We start from the raw sequence: 25,961 nt of genomic DNA, 5'->3' as shown, positions 1-25,961 counted from the left end.
CGGCCGAGGAGAGGAAGTATTTCCGGGTTGCGGAGGTCACATGACAAGTAAATGTCAGAAGGTGAGAACTGTGATATAGGGGGAGCAGAGAGAGAGAGTGCTGGGGGAGGAGAGGGGGTAGGTTGAGTAAGAACAGGGGGTAGGTTTGGGTAACTTGGAATGACAGGGGGTAGGTTTGGGTAAGGGGATGAGAACAGGGGGTAGGTTGGGTAAGAAGGTAAGGAGAGGGGGTAGGTTTGGGTAAGGGGGTAAGAACAGGGGGTAGGTTGGGTAAGGGGGTAAGAAAAGGGGGTAGGTTTGGGTAACTGGTAATTACAGGGGGTATGTTGAGTAAGGTGATGAGAACAGGGGGTAGGTTTGGGTAACGGGGTAAGAACAGGGGGTAGGTTGGGTAAGAACAGGGGGTAGGTTTGGGTAAGGGGGTAAGAACAGGGAGTAGGTTGGGTAAGGGTAAGAACAGGGGGTTGGTTGGGTAAGGGGGTAAGAACAGGGGGTAGGTTTGTGTAAGGGGGTTAAGGAGAGGGGGGAGAAGTGAGTGTTTGTGGAGCTTCTAGATTTCTGCAGCAGAGAACAGGGCACCCATGTAATGTAACCTGAAGTTTGCTCAGACTGAAGACCCAACCTATATTTCACTTAAGGTCTCAAATAAGGTGAGACAGTCTTAGAAACACAATCACACTTGTCATGTTAATTGGGTTCGTCAGGAATGTAAACATAAAGTATTGTGCGTTGTTTTTTTGGATGTAAAGTGGGACTGTCCTGAGAAATCTGGGACACATCAGAGTCTTAAGTACGTCTCCGTCTCTGATCAAAAAAGGAGTAACCTCAGTCTGTACCTTTTCCGTCCAGGCCCCCTGATCTAGAACATGGCTCCGGCTCCAGAAGAGAAGCTCAGCGAGGTCTGCCACAGGCTGGATCAGCTGGTCCTACGGCTTCTGGAAGACTTGGAGACTCTTCAGGACAAGAGGGAACGTCTCAACGGCCTCATTGAGAAGGTTAGTGATGGCCACGTGGATCGCTAATCATCTGTATTTATCTTGTTAAAGCATCCCGCCTCACCTATAGGGAGCGCGGGTTAGACAGATGTTCATGAGGATCCAGCCTAACCATTCACTACTCCTAGTGACCTCGCTGAGGCATGAGGCACAGAGTTATAGTCACTTCATAGGCTGAATATTGGTTCGGTACACAAAGTTTGCTCCCGCTGCTTGTGGGTGAGGGGTCCACTTCATATGTCACCTGTTCACTCCTGTGTTTTTATTCATCAGGGATGGTTCTTCCTCTCTCAGTCTCGATATTCTATGGGGAATAAGTTTGTGTCCTCTCTGCAGTACAAACAAGATATGGTGCCTTCTGTCTGTGTCCAGGACAGGTGAGACTTGTGTGATCTCTGTTTCATAGACCTCACTGACATTCCTGTAAACACTGAGACGTCACCAACACGGGGCCAGGAGATCATTACTGGACTTGTGGCCATAAATGTATAACTCTGTTATTTAGCAACACTACCTAGTATTACATGATACCACATTACAGATGTCCTGTTTACATATAATAGTGGTTTTGAGGGGCTCCTCTGGCTCTAAGTAAAATATATATATTTAATAGATTACACACCAATAATTTGTTGATTTAAATGACACAAGACAGCTCTGAGGCCCTAACCCCACACACATTTCTTCCTCTTCTGGGTCCTATGTAATCCAGCTCTGCAGAGGATGGTACCAGGTCTTTTCATATAGAGCACACTGAGCCCGGTCAGCTCGACGGGATGAAAAAAGAGGAGATTCCAGAGGTAGAGGAGGTTGGAGCAGCGGATCAGGGTGAGTTTTGTATTTTAACAAGCCGTTCTCTTTGATTTATGTAGATCAATGTTATATAATGTCAGAGATTCTAGTCCTGAAACTTGACAGTGCAAAGAGAGGGGTGGAAAAAAAGCCATTGAGAGTAGGTGGGTGGAGGATCAAGGATTTCGAAGGAGGAGAGAGGGGAAGCTCCTCGTTGCACCTCTGGTATAAGGTCAGGGGACAGGGATGGGAGGAGGCGGGCAGGAGGAGAGACTACAACAGTGTTGGCTAACCTGTGACACTCCAGGTGTTGTGAAACTATAAGTCCCAGCATACCCTTCTAGCAATAAGCTGCTATATATTGGCAAAGCATGCTGGGACTTGTAGTTTCACAACACCTGGAGTGTCACAGGTTAGCCAACGCTGGACTACAAGATGGAACAAAGGGAGGGGGACACCCACCAGTGGAGTAATGAGACTAAATGCACAGACCAGAGAGTGAAGGTCTTAATTAGGGAAGGGGTGTGAACCAGGTGTGGAACTGCAGGGGGGGCATCTGGAAAATAGGTGAAATAAGAGCGTGAGTTATGGGAGGACAGAGCGATCTCTTTAGAGGGAAAATCTAAACTCCTATTATTAAAAGCAAAAAATTCGACATTAATATGATGTCTTTCTGTTCCTTCCCAGTGCTGAGACACAGAGGAACCACTGAGACCCCAAAACTCCCTAAAACAGAGAAAACGGAGAAGCCGCGACCGCCGACCTCTCATGACCCCCTGCGCTGGTTCGGAGTCCTGGTTCCTCAGAGCTTACGCCAAGCACAGGGCACTTTCCGCCAGGGTCAGTGAACGGGACATCTGAATAGTAATTGTATGTATGCGGCTGACCCCAGCGAGCGCTAACAGTGTCCCCCTCCTTCTCTCCAGGTGTCGTCCTCGCTACGGAAGTGGCCTCACTGCAGAGCAGCATCGACGAGACCCGCAAACAATACCGCGCTTTACTGGTCAAGAAAAAACAGATGCAAGCTCAGTCTGGCTGAGGGTGGCAGTGTTGCGCCCGTAAACGGACACACCACTAGGGGGCAGGAGCGTTCACAGTGGGTGAATTGCCACAAGTGTGGTATCTTCTGTGAACTGGGAGATCAGCTGATGTATGAACGTATTCTCTCTAAGTTATATTGCAAGAGTCACCGTCTATCACAATAATGGAAACTCTACAACTCCCATTTTAACCACTGAGTGCAGAAGACTGATAAAATCTCCGTTATATTGATGCAAACTGGTGCACAGATGACCGAGCGCAGTTACCAGTGAAGGGGTTTATACAACAGCGCCCTCTTGTGTTCACTAGACAACACCTTGATTCTGTTCACGCGTTTCTGTAGTTTAACAAATACCTGTAACGTGTTTTTCATTTACATGTTAAATGCTGTCTTGTGTGTTTGATTTATCTCTTTATGTCAAAATGATAAAATTTCTATTTAGGAAAATCAGACGTGTTGTAGATCTGTTATTGCACAATTGTTACTAATAAAGGCTAAAATATAGATATACAAAATATCCCTTCATTGTACAGATAGGACCTCAAACTAGAGCTGTAGAGAGAGACAGATCGCGGTACCTTGCGCCAAGTTGAATCTGCATTTACATTTTGATTGAATTGTGTCCTACCACCTAATTGCCGTAAAAGGTTTGTGTGATTTCAAGTAATTAACTGAGCCCAGGTTACGTCAGACAAAAAGTAAATAGGGGATTCTGATCTTGACAAATGTTTCTCCAACAAAATGCATCCTTGATTCATGTCTGTGCTGTTATTCTCATCTGAAACTCAACACGAGCGTTTGTTCCAACATTACTCATTTCACCCAGGACACAATGTTCTGCTCCTGTTTTTCCTTCCTATGTTGCAACGCAGTCTCAGAGACCCAATGATGATAATATATTTGACCCATCATTATTTAATTCAGGACAGACTATACCACGTCACCTCCCTTTTTGTTCATTTAAATGTCTAGACTTTTATACAACGCTGTAGTGCGCCTAAGGAGTTGCGCTTACGGCCTCCCCTGATGAGTGGTACAAATGTATGCGCGTTTACAAAGCCGCCATCTTCATATGAATGGGGGCTGGTTTTGATGTGTAGAACGCGAGTATTTGCAGGTCAAGACGGCGGTCCTTGGAAGGCTGTAGGTTCCACCTTTCAATTGGAGGAGGAGCGTTGATTGGTTAGTAATATGGGTATCACACTGCGGGACAAGGATTATTACATGAAAGAAAGGGGTGTTGGCAATATATTTAGGGGGGCAACCTCTTTTGGGGAGCTGACGCAGCCTTTGTTTTGTATACAAGGATTTGATATTTCCGTGTAGTTTGTGGTGGTACAGATTGGGCCCTGCCCCTTGCCTTCAATGTGACGCCATTTTTCACCTTGTTAGTCTGCTTTTACAGTTAAAAATGCATTTCGAGGACGTAGTCCAAGCAATATAATAAAAAGTGGCAGAAGCTTTCCTTGTGAGGTGGCTTAGTTCTACGCTAAGGGCTTCCAGCAGGCCAGGATGTAGGAATATCCTTGGTGAAGATGAACCCATCACATACACACAGAAGAGGCAGCCATTTTGTGAGCTAAACCAATAACGCATCCTATTCGTTAAGTAGCGGCATTACTGAGGCACGAGCCCACTTTAATATATTGTACGAGATACTCCACAAGAAGCCAGCAATGGAAATAATACAATTAGGTCAGTTTGGGTGTTAGCTGCCACGAAGATGGGATTAGTTCCAAGTGAACTGATGGCCTTAATATTGGTTTATCCCACAAAATGGCTTCATTGTCGTTCAACCTTAAGTGGAAGACGTTATACATCCACATAAGAAAACTATACGGGTCACTATGCTTGTAAAAAGCAACTTGCTAACACGAGGTGAGGTAATTGTAGTCGAATTTGCAATTGTTTTCAGTCAGGAAGTGGACGAGCAGCTCACGAACACTACAAGCCGCAGCTGAGCTCCTAGTGATAGGAAGTGATGTGTTCTACTATAGACCACACTGACAGCTACCGACATGCCAGGAAGCGGCGGCCACAGACGGAAATATCACTGAAGCAGCTTCAGAAAGCCTGGTGAGGACAATAAGACACACAGCCTAGAAGATGAATTTGGATCGACGCGGAGAGCAGCCGCCATGACACACCAGAAACGTCCACCGATCCAGCCTTGATGGGACCTGGGAGCCGAGATCATGGACTCGAGTGAGAAATCCCAGGATGTCGACGAGGAAGAGAGCGAAGCTTGGTGAGACTGATTTTGGGGGGTACCTGAGCACCCCACAACTATACGAGGTCTAGTAGGAGCTTTGCTGCGGTTATCGGTTGTTAGAACATACAGGATTTGGGCCATACCAAATCCATTCATTTTTAGGAGGCAGTAACCCTAGATGACAGTTCTGACATGGCGACCATTTCATCTTGAATAAAAGTGTTAGACTTTTTTTTTTCCCCTTCCTCATACAGGGTTATTGTGCAGAGAGAACGTTCCTTCACCACTGGGTCCTTGTCGGAGAGCTCTGGGGTACGTAGACGTCTACGTAGTGTCTGTGTGGGGGTTGGGGGATGTGTTAGGGGGAAATCGTTTTTACTTCTTCCCTGCTGTTCTATTTCAGCTAAAGAGGAGGAAGCAAGGCGAGCGGACCCCTGCCCAGGTAACGGAGGAGAAGGTGAGTGAACCGATAGGTAGAGGACTATACATCTCTCTGAGTTGCCGTCCTATCATCCTGTCGTTGCGGTGGTCTCGCAATCGGTGCCTCATCCCCACATTACAATGTCTTATTGCGCCATTAAGGATTTCCCTCAGTCCAGAGTTAGGTTAAAATGACAGATTAAATGAAATTTAAAATGAGCAAGTTAGGGTTGGTTTGGATTTGGTTTGGAGGTCTGCAAAATCTTTTGTAGAAGGGTTTGGTATTTTGGAACCATAGAATATTGATTTAGTTTATACCTCTCGCTTGGTTGTGATTCATTGCGTCAGTTGTTGATCAGAGTTTAAATGGCCTTTATGGTGCAGTGCAGTCTAACGCTGCGTGATGTTACTAGTGATCTAGCGATGACTTCATGCCTGTGCTCATTGCTTCAACCCACAAGAAATACCAGTGTTCTTGTTTTGTGGTAAATGCATTTTAGTAAAGGGTGAATTGGTGCAATTTGGGGCAGGATAAAGATACAGGGCTTCATCGCAAAGCAAAAATAAAGGAGCAAATTTGCTCCTTGGCAAAACCATGTTGAACTCCAGGAGGGGAGGGGGCACAAATTTAAAATGTGCGGACAGATTTTGAGTTGGGAGGGGTCGTGTGTAAAAATGAAACTGCCCAGTATTTTCCCTGCATGCAAATAAAATAAATGCACCCCCTCCCCTCCTGCATCATAACATGGTTTGTGCAGTGAACATCCTGGAGATTGGAAACAGGTTGCTGAGCAAAGTGACACCTAATTTTGTGCAAAATCTAGAAATTGTGAATATCTGCAAACATGAGAGACCCCATAACGCATCTCCTGTGCATCGAGGGTCTCTGCGTAGCCATCTCCAAATACCTGAATCAAAATGAGTCTGTGGACGTTAAGTATTGGAGCTGGGAGAGTTTAGTCTTTTATCATTTACCTCTGTAGTAATTACCTCCTGCACTTGTGGGAGATTTATATATTACATGACTGTAATCTGTATCTGGGATACAGGAAACCAATTTCCAATGCACCAGTGTCGTGTCCGGTAAGAAAGTACATGCGGGAACAGAACTCACACATCACTATCATCATCAACATTTATTTATATAGCGCTAGCAGATTCTGTAGCGCTTTATAAATGGGAACAAACAGTAATAAAACAATACTGGGTAATACAGACAGACAGAGAGGTAAGAGAACCCTGATCACAAGCTTACAATCTATGGGACAATGGTTTGATACACAAGGGTAAGTGCTACATCATATAGCGCACTGGACCAGCTAGAATGCAAAGGTTACAAAGTATTTAGTGGGCTGTGTGATCAGTCACACAATTATGTTGGTCAGAGAGTTGTTGTCTTGTGTTAGCTGTGTAGAGGGTGGTAATAGGGTAACCTAGGGAGAGTAAGAGGGTGGTTGAGGAATATTATAAGCGTGTCTGATGAAGTGGGTTTTCAGCGAACGCTTGAAGGTTTGATGACTAGAGGAAAGTTACTGTGCGAGGGAGGGAATTCAACATACTTGGTGCAGCCCGAAAAAAGTTCTAGGGGTAAATATATCAAACAAAGGCAAGTTTTGCCTTTAAAGCCATTGCCACTTTAAATTTACCATGCAAAGTTGCCGGGTATCGTCGATTTGCAAAAAATCTAGAGAGAAAAGTGCCACAGAAACTGTAGTGGAACCATGTTTAGCTGCTGGCGTGGAAACCCCTCTTTAGAAACCCTGTGTTTGCTCCTGGCTCCATATATGTGTTTGTGGGAATCTCTGTAAAATGTGGGGTCTTAAGTGACAGCGTATAGACGGGAACCACTGCGGTGACGAAAGTGTCAAAATCTGCCCTCTGTGTATCACCAGCAGGAGCCCAGCAACAAGAGGGTTAAACCCGTCACCAAGACTTTGTCGGCGGCCAGCAACCCACAAGTGAAGGTCACCCCGCTGAAGAAACTCACCTTGTCCATCCAGGTAATAGAGAGACCTGTTCTGGATTACGTCCTAGTTTTAAAAGATGCTTCCACTTTCAGACTACTTTAATTTATTGGTCTGTATGCACCCTACTGCAACTGTGATTAAGCACAGTGCTTTTACTTTTTATGGTTCTTGCTTATTTAAGATGCTCTTGGACACAACACAGTTCAGCTCTGCTCTGTGAGCTGGACACAATGGTCTCCACAGAGCAGTTTTGTGACATATCCAAGGGCAACAAGAACACAACTAGATGATATAAAGGATTTAGTGGGAAAACCGGATAAGACCAGAGGGATTAGCACAATGCAATATAATCAGTGCAATTTGCAGGAGGTGAAGTACGAACCAATAAAGTCGCCTGAAGGTGCAAAGGCAGGGGAAGGGATATACATAGTGCAGGCAGATCAGGTTTGGTGTCATTAGTGTGTTGGGGGTTAGGTGGTGTTTAGGTTGAAGCAGATCGTAGCAGGTGGGTTTTATTTTCCCAAAACGTTGTTTTGGGGCCTAGTAACTCCTAGTTACGCCTCTGGGTGGATGAGTTCTGTTTTGGGTTGCTATAGATTTTATCACCCGCTGATGTCCCCCCGATCTGTCCAGCGCTCCATAGGCTGTCGGAATGAGAGCCGCCTGTTCAGCTTCTCCCCGCGGACTCGGAACCGGGATCAAGCGGCGGCGAAGAAGAGAAGCAGCAAATTGTGGAGCGAAACGTTTGATAACGCGGGGGAGGAACTGTCTGCTCTGGAGATCAAGCGGCAGGAGGTGAGGGGGCGGAACACCCAGTTATGTACCTCCTGTATGTTATATTACACACTATGTACCTCCTATATGTTATATTACACGCTATGTACCTCCTGTATGTTATATTTCACGCTATGTACCTCCTATATGTTATATTACACACTATGTACCTTCTATATGTTCTATTATATGACCTTGTACCTTTAATATGTTATATTACACGCCATTTTACCTTCTATATCTTATATTACATCTATCTTATATATTGTGTTATACATCTACCTCTCACACATTGTGTTCTACATCCATCTCGCACGTTGTGTTCTACATCCATCTCGTAAGTTGTGTTCTACATCCATCTCGTACGTTGTGTTCTACATCCATCTCGTACGTTGTGTTCTACATCCATCTCCTACGTTGTGTTCTACATCCATCTCGTACGTTGTATTATACATCTACCTCTTGTACATTGTGTCTATAGGTGATATTTGAGCTGATGCAGGGAGAACGCACGTTAATAGAAGATCTGAACCTGGTGAAGAAGGTAATGTACATGTAGAGCAGACCGTAGCTCTTACAGGTCTTTAGCTGGTAGGGAATGCTGAGATTTGTAGTTCTCCAGCAGCCGGAGAGCCCCGTGTCTACCTCTGCTTAGAACACTGAGCCATGATCAGAACTGCTGATCATTCCTAGATGCACAATAACATCCAACATACATCAGAATCTAACCCCGGTCTCCACATTGATGAATGCCACCGATTCCATCTCATCAAGAAATAGTTTTCTCCGGTGAGCGCACAAACATTCGGCATCTTTGCAGCTTGTTCCGGTCACCAGAAGACCGCTGACATTGACACCTTCAGTTTGTCCAGCATTAGGACTATTTGAGGGTCTTTATCAGGTTCATAAATAAAGACTATAGAACACCCCAAATATATAAGTATATAGTTAAGCCTCCATGATTATTCTGCACCCCCCAGCGTAGGGCATCATCTGGGTGAAGAGGCGCGTTGACCCTTCCTCTCTAGTGACCCTCAGGCCATCCCCTCAGCTCCGACATCACTCTATCCACCCCCCACCTTGAGTCCTTATCTCTTCTGTGTTTTCAGAATTACTATGAGCCCATGTTGAAACTGGCCATCATGACTCAGGAGGAACTGACCCAGATCTTCAGCATCCTGGACACGCTGCCCCCGCTGCACCGAGGTCAGGCTCCCAGCTGGTTCTTCGTTCTCCACATTAGAATGTTGTGTTTCTTTCTCAAACTTCCAGACATTCTCCAGACTCCGAAGAGTCCACTGGGCAGATTGAAGGATGCCGAGAGTCCTAAGTGAAGCAGCGACCTGCAAAGCTTCTCTATGTGCACACGTTTGCCTAGCGCATGGTAAAACAACGACCTGTGCCATGACGAGTGTTGATCTGGGTGTAATGGTGCAAAACCAAACTGTTTTATCCAGTGCGCTCCGTCAGTTGGGTCCTATATCTTTATTATACACATATGAAGATTTGAACTTTGCCGTTTCCATTTCAGTAATTGTGAAGGTGGGACAATCCAGCCCCCTCCTAAATGATAATGATGCACAATCAGGGTATATTAACACTGCCAGGTCATTACTGTGTAATGTTCATAGAATATGCATATCAACTACAAGTAACCTTTTATATCACATTTCATTGAGATTATTTTCTAGACTTGCTTCGGGCAACACCCCCAATTTTCCTTTTTAGAAGGTTTGACAAATTTACCCCCTATTTTTAGAACTTAGTCCCTATTTTCTAATCACTCTTAGATCTCTTTGACCGTCTGGTCAGATTACGGCGTGAAGATGGCACCGTAGAGCAGGTGGGACCCACCATGTTGGAATGGGTGAGTATAACATAATGATCTCTAACGGCGAACAGATGAGGTTCTGCCCTCACGTTTCTTACCATAACGTCCCTCAATGTTCTGCAGCTTCCGTGTCTCCACGCCTACAAGGCCTATTGCTGCAACCAAGTAGCCGCCAAGGCCCTGTTGGACCACAAGAGGCGAAATCCGGCTGTGCACAACTTTCTTCAACTGTGCCAGGAATCCGCCTTCAGTCGTAAGCTGGACGTATGGAGCTTTCTGGACTTGCCCCGGAGCCGGCTTGTGAAGTACCCGTTGCTGCTGAAGGAGCTGTTGAAACACACAATGTCGGAGCACCCTGACCAAGCCCCATTGACCCAGGCTGTGAGTATGAGTCCTGGCCTACAGGTGTAGAAAGCATGGGGGCTGGAGATCTGTGATACATATATGACTATTCCTTGTCTAGGTGTGTGTGATCCAGAACATCATTAGTCTGATCAACAGCAAAGCTGGGGAGGCTGAGTGTGAATATTACAGAAAGAGACTGTCCTATCTGTACGACAGCCAGAAGGAAGACCAGGTGTCTCTCTCGCGGCTCCTCCTCTGCCATGGGGAATTGAAGAACAACAAAGGCCAAGTGAGTACCAGGTTAAGCACCTTCTATATGGTACAAAGTATAGCCGGGAGCCATCACAGATGGTTTTAATCTAGGGTGTTGAACTCGGCTATCTTGAGTTGAAGCTCTTGGCTATGCCGAGCTGAGGCGAAGGTCATTGCTATGTTTGACATAGGGTTCGGCTGAGTTGAGTTGATGTGATGAGTTCATTGACCTGAAGTTTTTGTTGTGTTGATGGGGTCACAGTTGGGTTAAGTTGAAGTTATGGTTGGTTTAGGTTGAAAATTGGGACATGGCACGGTTTTCTCATTTCTGTATGTCTCTGTTAATGAAAACTCCTTTTAATTTTTCCCCACTAGAGGCTCCATGTCTTCCTGTTTGAGACCGTCCTGGTCTTCACGCGCCTTGTGACCAACAACGATCAGTTGCAGTTCCAGGTCTACCGCCAGCCCATTCCTCTTCCGGAGCTCGTGTTGGAGGACCTACTTGATGGAGAAGTAAAGGTTGGAGGCTCCATCCGAGGGGCCTTCACTCCGGCCAATGACAGAGGTACAGGATAATGGCCCAACCATACTCAATGAGGCCGCATGATTAGCAAAGTCTTTACGTCTTCCGCATTGACCAATTATCCATAGGTGATCTAAAACATGTTTTGTCTCTTCACTTTATATATTTTGTTTATGTTGGCAGCCTCACATTGGCCATCGAGTTATGTAAATTATTATAAAAATCTCCACCAATTTCCTGTCTGCCAGACATCTTCACCACACTTTTACACTCAGCCCGACGCTGAACACAGCTTACACTACATCTCCTGTAGGGATCATTAATCACTTAGTACACATAGCGCTCATTTTGAACACTGGATGACCAGTAAAAGGAAATCACCAAGGAGGGACCCTGGTCCATTCAGCAGTCAAAATTAGTCCAATGTGCCTTACGTAGAGCCGTCTCGGCAACCCCAGATTATGTTCTGTAATGCAGATTGGGATCCTGTGGTTCTCCAAGGTTGGCAGAGAATGACGGGACCTTTAATTCCACAACAACTGGAGTCGCAGGTTGTCAATGTCTGCTCTAGAGCCACACAGCATTAGGAGTCCTATTATCCACCAATGAGATGATTCCTCGTACCCCACCATGACCTTGTAGTTGGGACTGTTCCCTGATGTCGGTGAAGAGATCTTCAAGTGCTGGAGAACTCGCAGCCATCCATAGCTTTTATTGTGCTGCAGATGGGGGCGTGTTGTGTGAATACATTTGGATTGGCTGCTGTAGTTGTCCAATCAGCAGGTGCTTTAACCACAAAGCTGCCAGCATCGTATGCTCAGCTTATCTGCCTTCTGTAGAGCTTCAGTGCTTGAAGCTCTCTCTTCTGACAATGGAGGGAGGTACAGATTACAAGGAAATGGTGGATGGACCCCCTGTTGAATAACTAATTGTTTGGTGTGGTCACCTACTAAGGACTGTTTTCTCTCTCACTGTTTTGTTGACAGCCAAAAACTTTTTCCGGGTCAGCTTCCGGGATCGATCCAGGGGACAGTCTCACACCTTGCAAGCCAATGATTCCTTCAACAAACAGCAATGGGTCAGCTCTATACGACATGCCATGGTGGCCGGCAGGGAGCAGAGGGCCGGTCCTGCCACGCCCCAGGAGACCCCCTGCACTCTGATTGACATTTCGGACCTAAGTTTGAGCTGCCACGAAGACAGTGACAAGATGGAGGATGGGTAGAGACTCGAAACGCAACCAGCCCACCGACAGAGAAGAATGTCACAGTGGATATATGTCCTAGGACACGCTATCACCACGTGGAACTCTGTGCCTCAGTGTTGGAATTCTGAACAATGTCCCAAACGGCACCATAAGTCCCCCAATACCGCTTATCCCTCTATCCTTGTGTAAAATAATTTTTAATGAAACAGATTTAAGCATATTTTTAAGGACTACATTTGTTTTTTTTATGCAGAGTGTATTAAATAAAATGTTTAGGGTCTGGAACACCTTTTGACAGAATGAAGCATTATGGCTTGACATTAAATTATAATAGAGCCTATATAAGATGCAGGGTACCTATTCGCTGTATTTCCACTTACCGATAAATAACTTTCTCCAAAGACAATGTGGATCAGCTCCGTCTTCATAGTAAGGGCATTTGAAAAAACAAAAGAAGGCTTTTCCTACTTATCGCCTCCCTTCCAGCAGGGAAACGTCAGTGTGTATGAGTATCTATAACACGGCTATCGTATCCAACAGTTAAAACACCCTTAGGGGTATATTTACTATACTGCGGGTTCCGAAGAAGTGGAGATGTTGCCTATAGCAACCAATCAGATTCTAGCTGTCATTTTGTAGAATGTACTAAAAAGACAGCTAGAATCTGATTGGTTGCTATAGGCAACATCTCCACTTCTTCGGAACCTGCAGTTTAGTAAATCTACCCCTTAGAGACTTTACGTGAACCATCACCTTTGCTGAGGGTCGGTCTGTGCCTCACATTGGCTTAGGAGGAAAGTGTTTATCAGTAAGGAAAATAATCCAATTTTCAGCTATTTTGGGGATAGAAACTAATAATAGGGACAACACAAAGTCAAATATGAAGTTGACTTAGGACCAGCTCTTACGAGTAGAATAGCAAACAGTGCAATTCTTCTACAACCGTCCACCTTCATTTGTACAATGAAGGCGGGAAGTCGTCCTCTATCTTTTTATGGGACGTGTTTTGTGCCTGTGTTGCATGTTGAGTGGGTGGAATAAAAAGTTTTACACACAAAATTGTGAAGAGGGTTCAACCTCCACTCCCGTCCCAAACATGGCCCTGTTTACCCTTTGTGCTCAAGATTAATTTAAGCCGGGAAGGTTATAAAGTGGTAGGAGGGTGGACCATGCAGCGCCCTATTCCCTTTGTCACTGCTGTGGGTGATGTAAGTTCCTGTCTCACCAAGTTGTGCTCCCTTCATCTGCTACCATCAGGTTAGTCTCCACTTAAGTACCCAGGAGCGGAACTCTCCTTCATGGGGCCCCATTGCAAAATTTTGAGGCGGGCATCATCCATGCCTCACGGGTCCCCGCTCATTTCTCAGATGGTGGAGTCTAAGTGAACGACGGCCACAAAATTCAGTAAAAATATATCCATGGAGACGACCCCTCCTCCTCCTCCGGCGGTAATTGCTGAAACGCAAAATGGCCAATCCCCAGCGCAAAAGCTTTTCTGGCCACGCTCAGCCATGTCCGAAAAAGAGCCTAAAGCTGGCGGCGATGGGGTCATGTTGCACTTCGGCGGAGAAGGTATTTGCGGAGGCACGCTGACCATCGGCCCGCAGGTAAGTGCCCCATGGGATACAGACCTGGTTATCCCACTTTCTCAGGATTATTTTAAGCCACATATAAAGACAAGCAGCAGTTAGGAGAAGAGTGGCCTTGATTGGAAGGGTTGGCTAGACTTTTTTTTGGTAATTTTCTGTTTTGTACATAGTGCACCTATTAGGCGTGCTTGTAAAGAGGGGTCTTTATCCTTTACGCAGTAGCCACCAGCGGTCTGTGTCCATACAAGGTTAAAAAGTGGGGACAGATAGGCATTAAGAATGACACGATGAATGAACGTAACACCTATAAAGTGCTATCAATTACAGTAGGAAACCAAATGATCAATCTACAATATAATTCGTATATAAGAAAAAAAAAAAAAAAAAAAGAGTAATGTTATAAAACAAAGAAACAATTTAAGATAGAGCGATTACAAACGACACCTTTCTGTCCTCAATGACCAATAATTGATTTGTCCCTGCGGGGACCTCTGGGGGACGTATACTAATGGTGACCTGGTTTGAAAGGGCTGACGGGAGGGTTAAATGGAGAACGGCGTCTATACCAGCGTGTAACTCTCTGTTCTGGTTAAGGTGTGGCGAGGGAATATGTTTATTTTTATACAGGTTATAAAGAAATCTCTGAAAACCAGGGGGGGATAAATGGTTGCTGCTTCTTAGGATTAATACACAGACCTAATTTTCTATGATTTTGGTCATTGTGCCCCGAATTACAGCAATAAAAACCTTACCTTGAAAACAGCAAGTCCCAAATATTCTGCATAATAGATCCTATACCTGTATTTAGTACCTTCATATTAACCTGTGGGTGAAGGAGATCCCTGACCAGCAAATCTCATTAATAACGGTATTTATGAAACACCTTTGGTCAGAGGTTCTCAGCTTCAGTCCCCACAAACAGATCGTGGTTTCAGGAATGACCTGTTGGGGAGCTTGAGCACAAATGCCGCAGGTCACACACATCAACCACAAAGGGTGAAGAGAGTATTAAGGTCTTCAACCAAAATTGTTTTCCCCACACTGGATGAGGCTGATGGAGAATAGGTAAATGGCCATCACCTGACCACATATAGAACTACGGCTGTGATCAGAAATGTCATTCACATTGGTCCCTGTATTATGGGAGCTTACTGTCCTTACCACACATACTAGGGTCCGTTTTTCTCAAAAACCAATTAACCTACCAGTATGTTTTTGATCCGTGGAAGGAAACGGAGCACCCGGAGGAAACCCACGCAAACACGGGGAGAACATACAAACTCCACACAGATAGAGCCCTGGCCGGAACGGAACCCATTGGTTATATTATATAATACTCTGTGTATGTGCTCTGTCTTGGAGGGATGAAAGTTTGTCTTTTGCTTGAATACGGCAGGATCGCCCATCGTATGGTAGTTGGGGTGAATTTATGTAAAGCACTCGGGATCACATCTCCCCCTCAGCCCTAAACTACCACAGGGATGTAGAGGAACGGATGCCAATGCTTTAGGGGCACTGCTACTGAACAACAGGATTAATGTCAAGTGTGAATATTAACTGTATGAACGATGATATAGAAGTGATATCTTCTTAATGCACATCCCCATCTGTGGGTTATATGAAGCCATCAACCCTGTATAGTTCTAATCCCTGGATAATAGCTCTTTCTGCAGCTGTAAATTATAGTTGTATAACCACCATTGGGACAACATGAATTTCTCAGATTCTACTACAGGAATAACGACGGACCCTACTGTAAATTATGACGTATACTAGAAGTCTCCATAGTGTAATATCCCGTATACAAGCAATAATCCCGATATATCTTTGTATGGTCCTAGAACCCCATTGCTGACTCCTGACTCCTATAGTTTACAATAGGGGGTGCGTTATCCCTATAGAATATCAATATAATATATTGAATATAGACAATGATAAACAATTTATATTCTATCGGACACTTATCTGTGTCCCCAGCACAAAACATTTTCTACAGAGGCAGAGACAGGTTACTAAACATGACTACACAGTTTTATTGTGAAATTCTGCTTGCTGAGAAAGGGTGTAATTCAGTAAAATCTTTTTTATGAAAAAAAGACAATATCAACATGAAAAAGGAGGAATAAGATTAGACAGCTTTTAAAAACACACAGGTAAAGCGATGGCTGGGGCCAAGTCTCGGGGAGGCTGAGGCACAGGATAGGGTGATATGGGCACAGAAACGACCAGAGCCAACGCTCCGGTCACCGTTGTACTGTTCCGCAACACACTTCCCTTTCCTGTGGCTAAACCCCACCCTGACATCAGACAAGAGAGAGGAGCTGGTCAACCCAATGTTCCTCTCTCTCTAGACCAGACAAAAGCGACCAAAGGCACTCCAGCTGCTGTGGAACTACAGGTCCCAGCATGGCACGCTGGAGAGCCGCAGGCCGCCACGTCTCTGCTTTAGAAGATTTAGCCCAGCTGACTGGTATACAAAAACATCTGAAACATATATATATATTTATATATTTATAGAAAGGGAAGATCAGTTTTTGTGAAGCAGAATAAAATCCCCCCAAAAACTGTGCTGCTCCGCAAACCCAGAACCAGCACTGATTTCTGGAGAGGTCGAAGCAAAACCTGGCACTGCCCGCTGCCGCCCCCAGGAAGGGAACCAGGTAAAGATGGCACAGCCTGCCCAGCTCCTTCAGAAGTCCTAGAAAACTTGGCACTGGAGCCCAAACCCCTTTTCTTGAAAATGTCCTGAAGAACATGGCACTGCCCATGTGCCCCATGGAAAGGACCTGTAGAGGATGGCACAGACCATGTGCCAGGTGGAGGGGGAGGCTGCAGAGGATGTCACGGACCATTTCCCAGGTGGAGGGGAGGCTGCAGAGGATGTTGCCTCCCCCTTCTTCCTCACAATAAGGCAGTGTGGCTGACATAGAAGGAGAGGTGCGCGGCTGCGTCTCGGGGGCCCCTCCTCAGCCCCAGGGATAGAACTGATCTGGAGCCGTATGGGCAGAGGGGGGGGGGAGACGGAGTGCGTGAGGAAAGGGGGGCGGTGGGGGAGGTTGTTTCCATGTGCAATTCGGCTGCGCCTTAGAGCAACTCGCACGTGTTCTTCTTCCGCCCTCTCTTGGCCTGTAGAGCGGCTCTTGTTGCCATTTCAAACACTTCCCGCACACCGTCCTTTGTTTTAGCAGAGCACTCCAGGTAGCCAAAAGCACTGATCCTATTAGCCATATCTCGGCCTTCTTCTGGCTTAACCGGCTCCTGCGCAGAAAAACAATGTCAGGAACACAGATCTCTCTGTCCTTCTCCTTATACAGTGATATGAACAGTACCCTAACCACCCCCACCTCGGCGAGTCCCTTCCCTTTCTACTTGCCCAGCCCTGACTGCTCACCTCACCCACCTTCTACTTTCCCTGCCTTCCTCCCCCCCATCTACTTTCCCTGCCTGCCTCCCCCCATCTACTTTCCCTGCCTGCCCCCCCCCCATCTACTTTCCCTGCCTTCCTCCCCCCCCATCTACTTTCCCTGCCTTCCTCCCCTTCTACTTTCCCTGCCTTCCTCCCCTTCTACTTTCCCTGCCTTCCTCCCCCCCATCTACTTTCCCTGCCTTCCTCCCTCCTCCCCTTCTACCTTCCTCCCCTTCTACTTTCCCTGCCTTCCTCCCCTTCTACTTTCCCTGCCTTGCTCCTCCCCCCCTCTACTTTCCCTGCCTTCCTTCCCTTCTACTTTCCCTGCCTTCCTCCCCTTCTACTTTCCCTGCCTTCCTCCCCTTCTACTTTCCCTGCCTTGCTCCTCCCCCCCCCTCTACTTTCCCTGCCTTCCTCCCTCCTCCCCTTCTACTTTCCCTGCCTTCCTCCCCTTCTACTTTCCCTGCCTTCCTCCCACTTTCCCTGCCTTCCTCCCCTTCTAATTTCCCTGCCTTGCTCCTCCCCCCCTCTACTTTCCCTGCCTTCCTCCTCCCCCCTCTCTACTTTCCCTGCCTTCCTCCCCTTCTACTTTCCCTGCCTTCCTCCCTTCTCCCCTTCTACTTTCCCTGCCTTCCTCCCCTTCTACTTTCCCTGCCTTGCTCCTCCCCTTCTACTTTCCCTGCCTTCCTCCCCCCCTTCTACTTTCCCTGCCTTCCTCCCCCCCCTTCTACTTTCCCTGCCTTCCTCCCCCCCCCTTCTACTTTCCCTGCCTTCCTCCCCTTCTTCTTTCCCTGCCTTGCTCCTCCCCCCCCTCTACTTTCCCTGCCTTCCTCCCCCCCTTCTACTTTCCCCCCCCCCCCCCTTCTACTTTCCCTGCCTTCCTCCCCTTCTACTTTCCCTGCCTTGCTCCTCCCCTTCTACTTTCCCTGCCTTCCTCCCCCCCTTCTACTTTCCCTGCCTTCCTCCCCCCCCTTCTACTTTCCCTGCCTTCCTCCCCCCCCCTTCTACTTTCCCTGCCTTCCTCCCCTTCTTCTTTCCCTGCCTTGCTCCTCCCCCCCCTCTACTTTCCCTGCCTTCCTCCCCCCCTTCTACTTTCCCCCCCCCCCCCTTCTACTTTCCCTGCCTTCCTCCCCCCTTTCCCTCCCTTCTACTTTCCCTGCCTTCCTCCTCCTCCCTTCTACTTTCCCTGTCTTCCTCCCCCCCCCCTTCTACTTTCCCTGCCTTCCTCCCCCCCTTCTACTTTCCCTGCCTTCCTCCCCCCCTTCTACTTTCCTTGCCTTCCTCCCCCCCTTCTACTTTCCCTGCCTCCCCCCTATTACTTTCCCCGTCTTCCTCCCGCCCTACTACCTCCCATGCCCCGACAGCTCGCCTCCACTCCTTTCTGCTTCCCCAGACCCGACGACTCGCCCAACCCCCCCCATTCTACTTCCCCAGCCCCAAAGGCTTGCCTTATCCTGCCCATTCTACTTCCCCACACACCTGCTTCATTTTGGCCAGCTCCCGACGGGTGTGCTCGTCATTCCTCAGATCCTTCTTGTTTCCTACCAATATTATGGGCACATTGGGACAGAAATGTTTCACCTCCGGCGTCCACTTTTCAGGGATGTTCTCTGGACACGTGAGAGGAGGAAACAAGTTGAGAAATCACAAGTTTACATCTCTCAGTGGCCATAGCTCCTGGGTCACAAATATTATATATAGGTATATTATCATAGATTATATGTGAGGAAGGAAGAATGACCACCGTGACTTACACAACAGATCTTCTCTTTCTTAAAGGGGATTTCCACCTTTCTGAATGCACCATCCAACAACTTTGACTAAATGCAGAGCTTTTTCCTGGTCTTTCACTAACCTTTATATTATCAGGCAGAGTTACAGATTTCCCTTGTTGCCAAGCATAACAAAAAATGACTGTGGATACAACTGCACTCGTTGCACAGAGCGGACCTGCGTTGCTTTTGAATACAACTGCGCTGCGTTGTATTCAAAAGCAACAAAAACAAACAATTCTGCTTAGATGTCACAAAGGCCTGGAAGACAAGGGCACAAAGACCGAAAGCTAAAACAATGTATCTATTAAAAGTTGGAGGGACGCATGCGTCAGTTAAAGCTGCGTGACGGTTGAGAGCTCCATTACAACGTGACCATCTTGAGAATATATCATAAGCTGATGAAAGTGTATTCGCTGTAAAGAGCAAAATACAAAAAAAACTAAACAAAAAGAATTTCAAATCCAACAGACAATTGTCTCTACTTCCGGAGGACTCAAGTCACTTTACTATAAGAACATATTTCCTCTTTTCAGCATGACTCGGTATCCTGTTGTGGACCGATACCTGGAAGTGTGTGGTGCAGACTAAAATCTACTTTATGCTCTTAACAACCTCTGCTAAGACACACAGAATAACTTCATGCGACAGGGCTGAGCTCAGGGCAGGGGTCCGGCTACAAGTGGCTAAGCCAGAGGTGGAAAACAAAACGCAGAGGAAGCTGTCAATCAAATTTACGATCCAGTGAGATCTTTTCAGCAGCCTGGAAAGGACTTCCAGGAGGGAGGTGCCAGAAGTCATTTTGTAAGCACATTAACTCTCTGGGTTTGTTCAGGTCGGACCTAAGCTTAGTACACTACTCAGAGTCAGGGTCACTCATTACATTAAAAAGGAAGCTAAACTTTCCCAGAAAGTGATTTCCAGGCCGATCTGCGGTTGCTCTGAGATATGACAACAAACCTGCTGTGTATATAGTTGTTTCCAATGCACAGACCTAAACAAACAAACAAATCGGTCGGTAGGATGATAATCTTGAAGTCTCTATTTAAATGAAAATTTCTATGCAACTTATTTTGGGAAGTTTAAAGGGCCCCCTACATCTAGTGCGTGCAGCCAGTATTTGCCTCTGACCGAGAGTCTTGTAGCTGCACGTGAAATGTTTCATCACGAGGGAGACAAATTTATACAAAACCAGTATGTTGTATCTCTTCTAGCTGGATGGTGAAGACACTCACATTTGTACAGATAAAGGTATATACAACTCAATGGATGGGCAATCCTGTCTCCATCATGAGAAACGTGCGATAGATTCATGGCTGGAGCACTCACCCAAGCTGTCAGGGCTGTCGATGGAGAAGCACATGAGGATGACATCAGTGTCAGGATAGGACAGTGGTCGTAGACGATCGTAATCCTCCTGGCCGGCTGTGTCCCATAGAGCCAGCTCCACCTGCACATAAGCCGGTGTTATTATACATGGTATTAGGAGATCTCATACAGCACTCAGTCCACGTCGGGGAGTGAGGTCTCTCCTTACCTGCTTGGAGTCAACCTCTATATCAGCCACATAGTTCTCAAAGACGGTGGGCACGTAGACCTCAGGGAACTGGTCTTTGCTGAATACGATCAGTAGACAGGTCTTCCCGCAGGCACCATCCCCAACGATCACAAGCTTTTTACGTATGGCAGCCATTCCTGAGAAAAGGAGAGACAGATGATGTCACAGGCAGCAGGTAGGAGGTCAATGAGAAAGGACGTGAAGAGTTTATTCTTTCACCCCACTCTAGCAGTGATATACAGACATACATCACAACAGAAGACTTATCAAAGGCCTCCTCTAGTGGGTGCAACAGTTTTTGGCTCCCTGATTGTTAGACATTCTATTGGGAACCACCTGCCTTAGGATTAAACAACAATGGCTCTTGTGGCCCCCCCTGTGTAACGATGGAGACTTGGGGTGCAAAACATAAAAAAAAAAAAAGTGCGCTACCTATATAGTACAACGATTGTTAAACAGCGTGTCAGGACACATATGTATGTCATGATAGCAGACTACAGTGGTTAGCACTTCTGCCTCAAACAGCTGGGGTCATGCAGTGTTCTCCCCAGAAAATGTTGCCAACCGAGTGGCATTAAGAAATAGCTGGACGGGTTGGAGGTTATTGCCCACACCTGCCATGGCTGGTGGTCAGTGGTCTAACATACACTGCTGGCTGTAGTGCTCACACAGTGCCTGTTATAATAGGAGACACAATTATTTATTCTATTAAAATAGGACTCCAAGAGCCAGGTGGAGCACCTGGGAAATAGGTGCCAAGTAGAACACTGTCGTGAGATCGATTCCCGACCGCGGCCATATTCGTGTGGACTTTTTTAAGCATCGGTTTCCTCCCACATTTAAAATAAACAACAACATACTAGTAGTAGATTAATTGGCTGCTGACAATATTTACCCTATTGTGTCTGTGTTAGATAATTTAGAGAGTGTAAGCTCCAAGGGCGAGGGGACAGCCGTGAATGACAAATATTCTCTGACCAGCGCTGCACACTTGTTTGTGCCATATAAACACAAGCAGTATATGGCAGAATATAGATAGCACCCATTGTTATTTACAATAACACACATTATATATATCTATCGCAATATTATTATAAGTTTGTCCTCATGGAATAATTGTGTATAGTGTCCCGCTATAGACAACGTTATGCCACACACACAGTGACCTCACTGGCTGGGGGTCATCCCTCCCCTCCACTAGTTACATCATTGTTCCAATACCCTCTATAGTATGACGTCATAAATTCAGTGATGTCACCAATAAGTCAAAATAACTCTCTCTAATCAGGGCCCATCACCCCTATGCCTGAGGGTACCCCAACCTCCATTTATTTGCCCTCCTCTGACCCCCTTAGTTCTATAGCCCCGCCCACAGGGGGTCATGACGTCATACACACGTTATGACATCACTAGCACAGGGTAAACGGTGGGAACAGGAAACCCCCTCAATGATGACCCCCCTCCCCCGCTCCCCGTGACGTCACGCACGGGCTATGACGTCATAGGACCGACGGGCGGGAAACACCCAGTCAGCGCGCTCCCGTGTACTCAGACAGGGCCCCGTCTGACGGGGACGCGCAGGGCCTATCCCCCCCAGGGAGAGGGGAGCGGCCAGGCCGGGGCCGTGTGTCCGAGGAGAGAGAACCTACCGTCCGCTCTGTCCCGCTGCTTCCACCCGTCCGACCAGCCGTGACGTGTCAACACCCCGCCTCCTCCGCCAATGACAGCGAGCGCCGCCCATGACTGACAGCCCCGCGCACCAATAGGGGGGGCGGTTCTGGGGAGCTCACGAGTGACAGGAAGAGGCCGTGATTGACGCTTCAAACGAGCCAATCAGAGGCAGGGCAGCCTAGCCAGTGGCTAGACCGTACTGGCGATGACGTATAACGGGCGCGCCGGTCACATGACAAGCCGGAAACGGGACCATATTGGAATATGAAACCTGTGTATATGATCAGTGCTAGGTGGAGCTCTAACCTGGGAAGAGCTGAGGCTGGATGGAGCCAGCTATTGTTACCCCCACACTGTTGGGGACTGAGCAAAACAGATCTACACAGTGGGGTTTATATACCAACACTGCTCAAAGGTGAAACATGGGCACTAAACCACAGCAGCCAATCAGACACCGGCTTTCATTTTGTAAACTGCACCTGACAGTTTCAAGCTCATTGCTGATTGGTTGCTGTAGTACAAGGAAATGTTTGCACCTAGTTGCCATGTTAGTAAATGAGCCTCATAATATTATGGGATAATCCTAGTTTCAGACAACAAATACCCTGCAATGCGCTTTGTAAACACTTAAAACTAAGTGAAACAATCAAAGAGGAACTGTTGCAATAAATATATTAACATTTGCATCTTTATCTTCTGTCATGTCATTGTATTTTATTTATGTGCAGCATGATCCCCATAATGTAACAGTGCTACAGAAAATGTTGCTGCTTTACAAAAAAAAAAAGGGCAATATCTGTATTTACATTGTTTTTATTTATTGCTTTCTGTACTATTTTCAGATTCACCCCTATATAAACCCCCTCTGGCCATATTGTCAGGGGTAACTGTACCTCACACTAGCATTGTCACTAAGTGGATCTAATGCCGTCTCAGTTCAGTTTCTGGATCCAGAGAGTTCAACTGTCATTGCTGTTGCTATCTCAGTCCTTTGGTGATCTCTGTGGCCACCTTGGTGTAAGCAGCTACCACACGGGACATGGGGACTGGCTCCTGGTTCTGTTTCCAAAAGACAAACACCAGGCTACACATAGCTACTCCAAGCTGGCACATAAGTGTGGAGATGTGCCCTGCAGCTGCCGTGCCCAAGAAGAGGGCGAAGTAGATGTGCCTCCAGGAAGTGCCCGTGAAGAGGGCGAAGAGAGAAGAGATTGGAAGCTACTCACCGGTCCTGCGTTCCAGCAGTGAGTATTTCTCTTCTTCTCCTGCAGGTTCCGGCAGCAGAGGGCGAGTGAGCCAATTCAGAGCTCACCTTCCCCTGCTGGCCAATCGGCCAGCCAAATAGGCGAGCCAATCCTGGCTCACCTCCGGCTGTTTGAATTGTTGGTGCTGTGGTGAGCCAATCAGGGCTTGCAGCGCCGCCGAGTGACGTGAGCACAGAAACGGCTATTTAACCTGCCGGGCGCCACCATTTTCAGTGCAGTGCGGTGGAGCCGACGGAGTAGGACATCATGAGACGTCCAGAAGAAAAGAAGACGGGGACGCCGGCGGAAGTGGCAGGGAGCCCTTGTAAGGGCTAGGAGCTACCCTGCCAAGAAGTCAGCGGGGACCCCAGTGCTGAAGAGGAGAAGCGGTGCTGCCATCTTGATGGTCTGGAAAATCCGAAGATGCCGGGGGAAGCAGGGTATCCTGCGCGGAGCAGGTGAGTATAAGATATTCTGCTTAGGTTGGGCACAAGGTCTGTGGGCAGAATTCAAGTACTATGCCTGTGGCACAAGTAGTGGGCACAAGGCCTTGGTGCAGTTAGGGCATAGGCAGGGTCTCTTTGGGCAGTAGGCCCATTTGGTAGATCCGGGCATTAGGCCCCATAGTTAGGGAGGGGGCATAAGGCTCCAGTAGCAGTTAACTGGGCACAAGGCCCAATAGGTAGTTATTTGGGCACAAGGTCTGTGGAAGTAGAGTGGATGCAAGAGCCCATGAGTTTGAATAGGGCGCAAGGCCTTTGAGCGTAGGCAGGGCACCAGGCCCAGAGGTGTAGAGGCACAGGCCTCTGAGTTAGTGGGGCGTGAGGCTCCTGATAGTGTAGCAGGGCAGCAGCCCTGATTGTTAGGACATTAGGTCCTTGTGTTTAGAGAGACAGTAGATCCTGGTTATTAGCAGGGCAGTAGGCCCTTATAGTTGATAGCAGGCGATAGGCCTTGGCTTAGCAGGTTCTTGGTAGTGTAGGGGACACTTGGTACCTTGATAGTTAAATGTTTAAGTTGTTGAAAATGGCATATAAGGCCCCTCTGTCTGAAAGGGCATCTAAAGTCCCGAGACCCAAAACAAGGCAGGCTTAACAGCCGGGGTTCAGGCCGCGGGTGGCCTGAGTTCCAACGGATACGGGTGGCCTAGAGCAGGTAAGTAGGAGCGGTACTGGTCAGTTCCCAGGTAAGTAGCTGGTAACCATTCTTAAGGTGGTCACTGGCAAGTAACATACAAACTGTTTAGTGTATTTCCCTGCAGGGTCCAGGGGTCAGACCTTCACTGAAGACAGTCCCGATGGAGAGCGGCTGGGGTGAACGATGGGCGGTCATCGTAGAAGGTAAGACGTCTGTGGGCATCTGTTCCGTTTCCCCCGCAGGCGTTAAATAAGCACAAAAGCACCCCCCCTTCCCCTGCTGCATGAAAGCAAAAGCTTCTGAATCAGAAGAGGAAGGAGATCCAGGTAAGATATTTGTTGACGGACAGCTATGATTGACAGCATCTGACTGTTTTAAGATTTCTACAGCGACTGGTTCGTGTCTCCACCTTCCAACCATGACGCACCACCAGTTACCAAAGACAGTTTTAGTATTGACAGCTGTCATGCCACTTTACGTTAACCACACACATTTTACCCACTAGCAGCTACAATTGTTATTCCAAAACTCTTCGATTGTAAGCTCATGTGGGGAGTGTGTCATTTGTTTATATCATGATCCCTTCAGTGTTCAGCGATGTATAGTAAGACAAGTTATTAAAACCAATGCCAGCCAGCCAAACTAGTCGGTAGAGCATAAGTTCTATTGAAGCTCCGGCCAGGAGTAATCGATTTGACAGTTGTTTTATTATAGGGCACCAATGCAATGTTTTGAGGACTAACCCACAGGTCCCATTTAACAAGTTTTCTACTTTAAGAACTTTACTAAATCTCATTTCCCAATAATTGGACTTTTATAGCTGTATAATAGTGATATTTTTGAGAAGGACTTAGATTTAGTAAAGTTCCTTTAAAAATGTGCAAGAGTCAGAAAACTGTATTAATAATTATTGTATAGTTTAAAGCATATACATAGATTTACAGATGTAAAGTTTAGGTCTATAACCTTTATTCAACCCATTATATGCACTGGTAGGATTAGGGTCAGTAATATTTTCACTTTGTTCATCTGTGGTCTCCGCTCAGTGATCTCTCACCTACGAAGATAAAGTGCTATTTACTGTACTGTAACCTGGATACATTTTATCATATTTTTAACTTGTATTAATGCAAGTCTGGTTTATAAATTTGAAGTTGATATATTAGTAGGTGATACATATCAATAATGACCATCACTCTGAAGGGAAACTCTTAACAAAATGTC

The 25,961-nt window shown here is 46.8% G+C and overlaps 3 protein-coding genes across 5 annotated transcripts; 2 read left to right on the top strand and 1 right to left on the bottom strand.

Annotated features, from left to right (window-relative positions):
- The first annotated feature begins 2 nt into the window (after window positions 1-2).
- On the top strand, window positions 3-3,333 carry VMA22 (vacuolar ATPase assembly factor VMA22). Of its 2 annotated transcripts, none has more exons than XM_075185555.1 (6): window positions 3-61; window positions 850-995; window positions 1,269-1,372; window positions 1,708-1,823; window positions 2,475-2,627; window positions 2,714-3,333. In XM_075185555.1, exons 2-6 carry the CDS (start codon window positions 867-869, stop codon window positions 2,824-2,826), a joined length of 615 nt encoding a protein of 204 aa, XP_075041656.1. In that variant the 5' UTR covers window positions 3-61; window positions 850-866; the 3' UTR covers window positions 2,827-3,333. The 2 variants fall into 2 exon arrangements, with proteins under 2 accessions (XP_075041656.1, XP_075041655.1); XM_075185554.1 differs by lacking the exon at window positions 3-61 and adding an exon at window positions 521-650.
- Window positions 3,334-4,016: 683 nt separating this feature from the next.
- On the top strand, window positions 4,017-12,580 carry LOC142101232 (rho guanine nucleotide exchange factor 3-like). 2 transcript variants are annotated; one of them, XM_075185550.1, is made up of 12 exons: window positions 4,017-5,077; window positions 5,296-5,353; window positions 5,445-5,498; window positions 7,357-7,461; window positions 8,062-8,223; window positions 8,684-8,746; window positions 9,312-9,408; window positions 9,993-10,069; window positions 10,157-10,414; window positions 10,497-10,667; window positions 11,006-11,195; window positions 12,140-12,580. In XM_075185550.1, the coding sequence occupies exons 1-12, from the start codon at window positions 5,025-5,027 to the stop codon at window positions 12,376-12,378; spliced, it is 1,527 nt and encodes a 508-aa protein (XP_075041651.1). In that variant the 5' UTR covers window positions 4,017-5,024; the 3' UTR covers window positions 12,379-12,580. The 2 variants fall into 2 exon arrangements, with proteins under 2 accessions (XP_075041651.1, XP_075041650.1); XM_075185549.1 differs by having other exon boundaries at window positions 7,354-7,461.
- A 3,374-nt stretch (window positions 12,581-15,954) lies between these two features.
- On the bottom strand, window positions 15,955-22,440 carry LOC142101231 (transforming protein RhoA-like). The gene is made up of 5 exons (XM_075185548.1): window positions 22,335-22,440; window positions 20,665-20,822; window positions 20,457-20,577; window positions 18,835-18,965; window positions 15,955-17,207 (listed from the first exon to the last, which is right to left on the bottom strand). Exons 2-5 carry the CDS (start codon window positions 20,818-20,820, stop codon window positions 17,034-17,036), a joined length of 582 nt encoding a protein of 193 aa, XP_075041649.1. The 5' UTR covers window positions 20,821-20,822; window positions 22,335-22,440; the 3' UTR covers window positions 15,955-17,033.
- Window positions 22,441-25,961: the final 3,521 nt, after the last annotated feature.

This window comes from Mixophyes fleayi, chromosome 9 (genome assembly GCF_038048845.1).
Source record: "Mixophyes fleayi isolate aMixFle1 chromosome 9, aMixFle1.hap1, whole genome shotgun sequence".
NCBI classification, from domain to species: Eukaryota; Metazoa; Chordata; class Amphibia; order Anura; family Limnodynastidae; genus Mixophyes; species Mixophyes fleayi.
This window is presented reverse-complemented; position numbering and strand designations above follow the sequence as displayed.

Bases quoted from the DNA above. Each gene is read 5' to 3' on its own strand.
- LOC142101231 (XM_075185548.1), bottom strand. From the start codon at position 20,820: ATGGCTGCCATACGTAAAAAGCTTGTGATCGTTGGGGATGGTGCCTGC. The intron at 18,966-20,456 runs GTGAGTGCTCCA...TCACGTGTCCAG, and splicing joins CGACAGCCCTGACAGCTTGG to AGAACATCCCTGAAAAGTGG. The intron at 17,208-18,834 runs GTGTGTGGGGAA...TTTTCTGCGCAG, and splicing joins AGCTGGCCAAAATGAAGCAG to GAGCCGGTTAAGCCAGAAGA.
- LOC142101232 (XM_075185549.1), top strand. From the start codon at position 5,025: ATGGACTCGAGTGAGAAATCCCAGGATGTCGACGAGGAAGAGAGCGAA. The intron at 5,354-5,444 runs GTACGTAGACGT...GTTCTATTTCAG, and splicing joins CCTTGTCGGAGAGCTCTGGG to CTAAAGAGGAGGAAGCAAGG. The intron at 10,668-11,005 runs GTGAGTACCAGG...TTTCCCCACTAG, and splicing joins TGAAGAACAACAAAGGCCAA to AGGCTCCATGTCTTCCTGTT.
- VMA22 (XM_075185555.1), top strand. From the start codon at position 867: ATGGCTCCGGCTCCAGAAGAGAAGCTCAGCGAGGTCTGCCACAGGCTG. The intron at 1,824-2,474 runs GTGAGTTTTGTA...GTTCCTTCCCAG, and splicing joins GGTTGGAGCAGCGGATCAGG to TGCTGAGACACAGAGGAACC. The intron at 2,628-2,713 runs GTCAGTGAACGG...CCTTCTCTCCAG, and splicing joins ACAGGGCACTTTCCGCCAGG to GTGTCGTCCTCGCTACGGAA.